Below are 9,613 nucleotides of genomic sequence, written 5' to 3' on the forward strand. Positions count from 1 at the left end.
GAAGCAGCCATCTGGTAGCTGAAGACCTGTGGCAGAGAAGTATCTGTAATGTTACTCTCTGAGGACTCATTAGGTGTAGCTAAAACTGTAGGTGTAAAGGCTTATGAAATTTAAATTTTTTTTTTCTTTCCGAAATTAAAAATCTTGTTTTAGCACAGAACTCACCTCTGCAGTAGTTCCTCCAAGTAGGCAGCCACTTCAGTTTCTTGAACCTAACTTCTAGAGGATACGTTACTCTTAACACTCCAGGCTTCTACTTGGGAAGTCCTTTTGTCCCTCTGATATGTGTATTGCTTTTATAGGTTGTTTTTTTCTTTTTTGTTTTTTCTCCTGACCTTTTTGGTAATCTGAGGCTAGGTCACTTTAACTTCAATTTTGCTGTGTTCCGGAGCAAACACGTATCTGTTCTCTGTGAACATCTGTCTCCAGGCTAGCCTCTCCCTGTCCTCTCCACCCACCGCAGACAAGCAGGCAGACGCTAACCCACCCTTCCAGCAGTGTGGAGATGGTTGGTTATCTAACACTCTGCAGCACCCAAACTGAGAAACACCTGCGTGGTCGTCCCAAGACCTCATCACAAGGCTTGTTCCATCAGTGCTCTTTTCTGGACTAAGCCAACCCATCAGTTGCTAGAGTCAGTATTATGGCCTCAACCTAAGTGACGAGGAATGCATGTGACTACAGGAATGGGATCCAGGGAAGTAGCTGTGTATTTAAAAATAATTATTCTGCATCAGTAATGTCTACTAGCTTTGTAGCTCTTCTCAAAATAATCTTCCTCTGAAAAAAGAGAAGATTAGTAGTTTAAGGGTAATTTCTGAGGCATTACCCTGCAATTTGAGTGGGTCATGGTTGAGATTTTCCACTCCAGTGGCACCTTGTGGCTGCACTGCTCTGAGCCTGGGCTCTGAAGTGTTAATTCAGTACCTGCAAGGGACCAGCAACAGCTGTAACATTGCTATATAAAAACTGTAAAAGGGTAATAAATAAATCAGAGTGTATTTGCTGTGAGGAACCTCATGCCATACAGTCAGAGGCATAGTGACATCTCAAGTGCTTGTATGAACTGGAACAAGAACAACTATGAATTGTGTTGGATTTGTATCTCGATTGTTGGGGAGTTAGATACTTTATAGTAAAGATAAAGGGTCTTTGATTTGCTTTTAGTTCCAGGCATGTGTGTTTTCTCACATTCAAGGGATAGGCCAGGTAGTGCTGATATTTGAGGCTTGATCCATCCGTGCTGATGAATGGGATGGGAAGTAAGCCTGCCTCCATTCCAGTGCTAATTTTAAGCTTCAATCCTGGCTACAAATTGCAGTCCTGTTCAGAGCCTGGTGTGTTACAGGACACATGGTAGCTGTGTGTACTCACCCACACCTAAGCTCTGGACCTGCTTCAGACAAAGTAAGGAGGTCTCATCAGGATTCCTCTGGTGGCTCTTTAGGTCTGGAACAAGGCTGTGGGTTCCCAGTGGGCTTCCTTGCTGTCGTGTGCCGCCAAGGAGCGGTTCTGCAGCACACATGAGGGAATGCTGATCTGGGGGGACTGGTGTGTAGTTAGATCTGTTGTGGTATGTGCAGTCTGTACTGTGCATTGGGAACACACACTTTTCCATATAAAATCCCAGCAGATGAAAAAGTATCATCTGTAATGGCAGCAACAAGGCTACTTCCTTCAGAAGTCAAGCACTGCTTCTGGTAGTCCTTTAAAAGTAAGGAGCACTGTGCTCTCCAGGATGTAAGCACAAGGCAGGCAGTTGCTTCCAGCATCTAAACCGTTCCTGAGCCTCTTGCTGCCCTGGTGGGCTTCAGCCACATGCTAGCCTGGCCACATTTAACCAGATAAATTAGGTGAAGTAGCCCATGCTGTCAGACTTGCAGCAATATCTCTGAGCATGCCCTCCACTTGCACCTCCTTTCATTCTGCGGGAAATTATTAGTCAATTCATTACTCCCGTGGCATCAAGATATGTGCTGTCAGGTCCTTGCCACAGGCATTGTAAAAACTGTCTTCTGGTTGAGGAGGTGTGTGACAAAAGGTGTCTGTGCCTTGGCTAGTAGCCAGAGGTGTCAAAGTCTGCACCCGCTCTAGTGCTTGTTGCCATGCAGTCTACTGATACGTGCCCTCTCTTGCTTCAGGTCTTAAGCAACATGGGAAGAGAAGACTGAAGTTCCATCATGATCGGAGGTTTATTCATCTATAATCACAAAGGAGAGGTTTTAATCTCTCGAGTCTACCGGGATGACATTGGGTAAGTGCTTCTGTTGCATCCCCCATGTTTGCATTTCCGTGTCATTTTAGTGCGAACAGCAACCCAGAGCTGCTTTGTTCTGCATTAGCTGTGCATGCATGTAAGACTGCAACTCAACTTGCTGCTCTAGGCTTAGTCCAGAAAAAAAAAAAAACCACAACAATCTGTTAAGCCCTGGTCACCTATAAATAGTAAAGGCTGGCCTGCAGGCAAACCTGGGACTTTCTTTTGGGTGGTAGAGATCTGGCTGTTACTTCAAATGCTTCAGCAACATGGACTGCCGCTTTAGGAGTCTGCTGGCCTCACTGTAGTCATTAAAGCTTTTCAGGAGCAGTAATATGGGAACTGTCTGCCATGCACTCTAACCAGGGCCCTGAATTAGTTCCAAACACAGATGTCTAGCATCAAGTACAGGCATACAGAACACTGTGGGTTTCCAAGTTATTTCTGCTAGCAGTCCTGTAGTAACCGTGACCGGCCACTTAAAGCTGGCATTCTGTCCGTCAACTTTGTATGGCAGCCTTGTAAGTGAAAAGCTTACGTTCTTTGGGTAATTCAGTAGATTGTAGGCATCTTGTTGCGCTTCACACAAGTGTTATGATGTTCACTTAGGCTGAATCTGTGCAATCCCTGGGCTGTTAGTTCAGAGAAGGGGCCTTATTAAAAATTTGATGTCTTATAAGCAGTGGATCCTGCTATAAGGATCTGATATCAAGTGATGCTGCTGCTTGGACTGAAAACCTTAAGTGGCTTTCTTGCACAACACTACTCTTCCTAGTGGGTTTTCATGAGTATTAGGCATTGGGTGGGAGTTAATAATTTAAGTTAATAGGCTCAAACCCAGTTAATGGAAGCAAGGCTGTGATAGGTGTTAATTCAGAGTCCAATGAGAGAAATCCTTCTGGCCAGTTTAGGAGAAAATAGATGGTGCCAGGTGTCTACAATCAATAGGGGTAGAATGTGCTGTGAAATAACTTGTTGCTGTGAATTACAAAAAAAGTCAAGCCCGTCTGCCTTCAGACTGCTCTGATCTGAAGAGCGTGTCCCTTTCTGGCTATGGATTGTCTAGTGGAGGTTAAAAGTTGAGGTAGAAGCAGCAGCTAGTCAAGGCTTGTACTGTTTCATTGATGCGGTAATGATCAACGCTGTAGTAAGGCTTCACCTGATGATGAATCTCATGGCTTGCTCTCAGTCAGCTAAGGCAGAATAAAGTACTGAGTTGTTCCAGGACTTGCACATAGAGCTAAGCCAAGGAAATGTTGTAGTTCTGAAGCAGAAAACTACTGGCCTCTCCTCTGCTGTACTAACTCGTTTCAGTCTTGAATACTTGTCAGGTGAAGCTCTTCAAAGCAATTCATATGCCAGATCGCACTTTGCAGAATTTTCCTAATGAATAGGTGTCGCAGTGACTGAGCCAAACCAGTCTGGATTATAGATAAATTTTCAGAATATATTGGCGGGGGGAGGTTAGGGACACTGTTACTGCAGTTTCTGGCAAAAGTGTATTTTTTGTGGCTTGCAAACTTAGATCTCTCAAAGGATTGTGCTTGAACTGTTGTTTATTCAACAAAGCCTTTTAATTTAAAAGGCATTCTGCATGTGGAGATGTAAACTGGGGAGTGAAGTAGTTATTTTTAATGAGGTGATCTTCTATTGCTTTTTGTCTTGGCTCATTCGTCTTACAAAGTGAGTGACTTGTGTTCAGTGCATGATAAAGTACTTCCTGATGGCTGGCCAAAGGTAGAAAATGGGATTTCCTGCCTGATCCTGTCTTAGCTTTTTCATTTAGAGGAAGATATAAAAAATATTTCAGGAGTCAGTGTTCCCTTGAGTGAAATCCTTCATTCAGTTCATGTGTTGGTCTTGACTTAGGTGGAGCTGGTGCTGGCTGTTAACTAAGCTTGCACCTCTCCAAGGTGTTGGATTCCTTCTGAAACAGGCCTTCAAACTTGGTTTGGAATTTAAGATGTGTTAACCTTATAAACCAAGTTGTCTTAAAATGCCTGTCTCTCATCTTGTGGTGTAATCAGGTAACTGAAAATTTTCAGCTCTGTGGCAAGTAAGTGGAGTTGGGTATCTGCTGCCTTTTATTCTGAACACGAGCATCAATGCCAGGTCTGCTCAAAAGCTTTTAATGCCCTGACCTTCAGAGGGAGGTAGAGGAAGGAATAGTCACGACACTGTGGCTTGACTCTAATCAAACAACTGAGTGATAGGTTTCTAGAACACTATAAGGCTTTTAATTCCTAAACAAGTGTGAAGTGCTGAGGGCTGAGCCCATCCGGCTTGTTGGCACGTAGGTTGAATGTGAAATGAGCATAGCTGCTGCCTTTGGGCTCCTGAGTGATAGACCCTTAAGACTCCTTGGTCCTGGCACTTGCCTGTGGCATTCTGAAGCCTCACTCTATGTGTTGGGGGACATTAAAGGTCATCTGTGGTTATGAGAACCCCTCCCTTTGCAGTTTAAGGCTCAAAATAAGGATATGATAGCTCAGATGTTAATAAGCAAAGCGATGGTCAGTGATGAAACCCTTCCCTTGACTTTTTGTTAAAGGCAGAACTATCACGAAACATGGACTTTTTTTGCTTGCAACTTAGAATGGCTTTAGTGCATGTAGTGCATCTGTCCATACAGCAGCTAGCTGCATGCATAAGCAGCCTCTTAAAAAAAATGCAGCAAAGCACTATGCATTTAATTCAGGATACCATAGAGGGCTCTACTGTGATCTTCAAGTGCCTTGTTCCTCAGCGACAACAGTCATTGGGAGAACCTATCTGCGTTTAAGAATGTAGTTACATAATAACAATAAGCTATTTGAAACGGAGCAGCTTACCTGACACACTGCATGCACTTTACAGGTTACAGGCATTTGGTTTCTGAGCTTCTAATACATCACTTCAGCTTCATGGCTTTTGATCCTTAAGGGAAAAGTGCAAGCTGGATAAAGCAGTGTCTGGGTCGGCAGGATGTGCCATATCTCTCCAGATGAGCCCCAGCTCCATCTGGCTTGCTGTGTTTCCTGTTGGCTGCACCAGGCCAGAAAGCGTCAACCCAAACAGCTTCACGTGAGAAGGGCTGTCATGGAAATGCCCACTCAGACTTGCAACCGTGTCTTGAGACAGATGGAGAAGAAGATCCCTGATACTCAGCAATCCCCAGGCGGTGCCTCAGATTGAGGCTTTGGATTTTTTCCTCCCTCCGAGGCCTGCTACCTGTGTTAGCAGAACAGACTGGGTATCACTGATGTGATATGGATGCAGCTCATCTGCATTAAAGCCCAGTTATCCCTAAAATTCATCCAAACGCAGATCTGTCCATGCTGGCAGCCTCCTGACCATGGCATGTCAGCGTCGCGCCTCGCGAGGGCTTCACTGCTGCCACAGCTTGTTACTGTCCATCCGATACCACTGTGGCCTTCTGTGCCCAGGAGCAGGGGGAGGGGGTGCTGTTTGGTCTCTCCTTATCTCTTTGGATTCATTGTGCCTTGTGTGTGTGTTTCTAACCCTTTCTCTTGTTGCTGTCACTCCTCCTTTCTCCGCTGGCGCCATTTCTGTCCATCCCATCTCATTGGCTGCTGTAGCAATAGGTAAGAGGCGCGTGGTAGGCCATGAGTGGCACTGCACAGTTGGGCAACTGGTGTGCTGGAAAAGCTTCACCAACCTGAGGCTTCTCCTCTAGCATGTACCAGTCTGGTTGCTGGTTCTGGTACTAGTTCTAGGGGGTTAGAACGTGAGACTGGGAGGGCTAATGCTCCAGGACAAGCTGAATTTCCCTTGCCAGGCTTACTGGAGGGGAGGAATGGAACTTTGAGATACTGTTATTTTACAGTAGATGAAATTACTGTCTTGCAGAAGAACTAAGATAGAAATGAAATATTAATTTAACTCAAACTTGCAAACATTTTGGAGCGATAAAGCCTGAGAAGTATTTGAAGGCCAGAATTGTGCTTATGAGGGAGCGTGTTTACTGATGAAGCTTCTATGTATGTACCCAGACCTTCAAGGAGAAAACAGCTGCTGTGGTAGCATATGGTCTTCTGAATATCCTTTGTTTTTTGAACTGCTGGATTGTTGACAACCCTCAATGTCTACAAGTATTTGTATGCCCATATCCTTGCTCACGAGGATATTATTACTGTCTGCTCTCAAACATGGTTCTGCAAGATCAGTATCATGGCCTTGATGCTGCAGTTGCAAGATCTGTTTTACACAGCATCTGAGAGTATGAGTAATAAAGCACAACTAGAAGAATCTTGGCTTGGTGTGTAGACTATTGCTTCAAGTCTTGATCTTGTCATATAAAGCACTCAGGCTTCCTTCCTGTTTTCTTAGCATTGGTGGACTTTAACTTACTTTGGGGAGTTTATCCCGACTTGTATCTCTGGAATAAGGAAACTCTAGTGTGAAAGAGCCGGCATCCAGAATGCCACTCAGGCATCCCTGCTTACCCGGGAGGGATTTATTTCTGGTCATTGGTGTGTGGATGGCTTGGGTTAAAAGTGGCAGCAACCAAGGGAAGCTCAGACTGTGCAGAACCTCTGTACCATAAATGATGCTGGACCTAGTGCACGTAATGCAGCGCTGCTGGCACGTTGCAGTGTGAGGACCCTAAGTCCATGTGCGAGAGATGCGTTCTGCAGCCTTGTAGGCTTGAGAGGACGTGTGTAACTGGAAATCCAAAAATGTTCCTAATCCTGCTTGCTGCTTTGAGCCTGCCCTCCGTGGTGCCTGGGGTGTGGAGGTGAGGTGGATCCGAGGCCTAAGGCTCCCGTTTGTGATGCAGCCTAGCGCTGACATCTGCCAGATGACCTGGGTAGGTTTTTCCCTCGGTGATACGTCTGGGAGGAATTGCCATCAGCAAATATACTGGGAGACTACAGCTTGCTTTGGGGCAATAGTATGAAGGCCTGGGCATGCAGAGCAGACAGTAACCAGATGTTTTGGACAAAACCTGGCTCTTCTTTGAGCTGTCAGCTGCTACTGTGTTTGTTCCCAGCTAAGCCAATCAATTAGAAGTACTAGCAAAATTAAATGGAAGATTCTTTTGCCTTCTGACTCCAGATGGAGACTAGCTTCTCCTTCTGACTAAAATTACACTGTAGTCCAAAGCTCTTCAGAGACCAGTAGTGCTCTGTGTCTCCTTTCATTTGTGCAGAATTTAAAGTCTAATTTGGTTCAGAGCCTTCAATTGTCCCTCTTAGAGACATCCCCAGGCACCCTTTGGAAGTGAGCTTGGTGTATGTAGTTCAGTGCCTGAGTGTAATCGCATAAGCAGAACTGTGCAGCCTACTTGTTTTCATGGGCACTGTGCTAACTCCTCTTTGGTGGTGATCTCGTAGGCGGAATGCCGTCGACGCCTTCCGCGTCAATGTCATCCACGCACGGCAGCAGGTACGCTCGCCTGTCACCAACATCGCCCGCACGAGTTTCTTCCATGTCAAGCGTTCCAACATCTGGCTGGCTGCTGTCACCAAGCAGAATGTCAACGCTGCCATGGTCTTCGAGTTTCTTTACAAGATGTGTGACGTGATGACTGCCTACTTTGGGAAGATCAGTGAGGAGAACATAAAAAACAACTTTGTGCTGATCTACGAGCTGCTGGATGGTGAGATGTTTCCCTTCTCTTTCCTGGTATTGCACTTGGTCATTCTAAAACCCTTAGCTTAGTTCGATGCAGTAATAATCCTTGAGGTATTTTTGACACGAGTTACAGCATTTGAAATTACTTGTTCTGTTTTCCAGTGCCACATGTACTGGAAGCGTGAATAACATCTCAAACCCATCGCCTTATGTTGATCGTGGCTCACGTTGCAGAGGTGTTGCAAGCTGTGTGCTTATATAAATGAGGCAGCTGGTATTGGACTGAGCTTTTGAGTGGATCTGTGTAGATGCAGAGCTGTCATATACTGAGGTGCATAATGAGGGCTGTCATTAGCACCTCTGAGGCCAGCCGTCCTGGCTAGTGCCCAGGTGGCTTTAGCAGTGTGTGGTAGCAGCCACCCCAGGCTGCAGTTGGTAATAAATAAAAACCCCCTAACCTGCTCAATCCCCAGCCCAATCTCCCTGAACTCCCAGATTTCACCACAGAATAATAATGCCGTGTCCCTTCAGCTGCTTGTGCTGTCCTTGTTTTGCATAACATGAGCACTTCAGTTATGCTTCAATTCGTTTTCCAGGCCAGGTACCACACATGTGTGGCCTGGGATTCTTAGCCAGGAGTCACAGTGATTGATGATTTCTCTGTTCCCTCTGGGCAGATCAAGACACTGCTGTTTCTCTGCTTTGATCAGTCACTAGTAGGCAGGGTGAGATCAAAACCTGCCCCAGTGTGGTGTTACTCAGTATTCATGTTAGTGGTCTTCTTTCCCCTCTAGATCTCTTGTGGGTTGTTCCCTTTCTCTGTGAAGGGAGTGGGTGTTAAGGGTGCTCGCTCTCTGTAGTTAACACTTGTTTCTCTCCTACACTGACCATCCTACAGTGCTGCTACTCTGCTGTTATTTTTTTTAGGTTTTGATTTTTGTTACGTCTTCCTGCAAAAATCAAAACCTAGAGAAAATACAGTGAAAATAGATTATTCTGCTCTTGGATAAACACTCTTTATTGTCTCTTGAATATTTTTGAGAATAATTCCCCCATGTGCCCTATGGACATGACTGGATAGTTGATATTTAGTCCTGAAGTGCAATTGTTTTAAAAGCCAGGAAATCCATCAGTTGGACAGCTTTCCATCACCCCTCCTCTCCAAAATATTGCACAGGGAAGTCAGTTTAGCAAGGCTGTTACTTTTTTCTTGGTAAGCAATACTCCAGCAACTTATCCAGGAATTTAATGTGTAGGCAGTGACTGTACAATAATTGTCTCTCTCCTTATAGGAACTGTTAGCATGGTTGGCATGTTTATACCTTGCAGCTCTGAACTAACCTTCTTTTGCCCTCCTGTAGAAATCTTGGACTTTGGCTATCCTCAGAACTCTGAAACAGGGGCCCTGAAGACCTTCATCACTCAGCAAGGCATCAAGAGTCAGGTAACCAGATGAATTTGGGGTACAGCACTGTCTGCTGGTTAATTTTCTGTAAGCCTGTTCAAGAAAGTACTGTCTTAATTACCAATTTATCATCAGACCTGTGCTAGGTTCGAGGCGCCTGAGTGGATTGAGAACACCCAGGTAGGGATGTAGCTCAGTGGCATCTCGCTCTGGGTGTCTCTGCGCTTGTGTGACCTTACGTTCCCTGGCACGTGGTGAGATGCAGGAGGAAGGGCCCTGAGCTAGGATAATGCCAGTCCCTTGCATGTAAATGCTGGCTGCAGGCTCTGCCCTGTGTCAACTTCTGACAGGATAAACAAATCTACCCGCTGAAC

The 9,613-nt window shown here is 45.3% G+C and overlaps 1 protein-coding gene across 4 annotated transcripts in view; it reads left to right on the plus strand.

The window, feature by feature from the left end:
• Positions 1-2,134: 2,134 nt before the first annotated feature.
• Positions 2,135-9,613, plus strand: part of AP2M1 (adaptor-related protein complex 2, mu 1 subunit) — a 17,253-nt gene continuing 9,774 nt past the window's right edge. For 2 of the 4 annotated variants that reach the window (XM_009864962.1, XM_009864966.1), the window contains exons 1-4: positions 2,135-2,254; positions 5,836-5,841; positions 7,594-7,859; positions 9,196-9,278. In XM_009864962.1, coding sequence (XP_009863264.1) covers positions 2,181-2,254; positions 5,836-5,841; positions 7,594-7,859; positions 9,196-9,278 — 429 coding nt within the window. In that variant the 5' untranslated portion in view covers positions 2,135-2,180. The remainder of the gene's footprint in view (positions 2,255-5,835; positions 5,842-7,593; positions 7,860-9,195; positions 9,279-9,613) is intronic. The other 2 variants (XM_009864963.1, XM_009864967.1) reach the window with 1 other exon arrangement.

This window comes from Apaloderma vittatum, unplaced genomic scaffold (genome assembly GCF_000703405.1).
Source record: "Apaloderma vittatum isolate BGI_N311 unplaced genomic scaffold, ASM70340v1 scaffold12852, whole genome shotgun sequence".
Taxonomy (NCBI): domain Eukaryota; kingdom Metazoa; phylum Chordata; class Aves; order Trogoniformes; family Trogonidae; genus Apaloderma; species Apaloderma vittatum.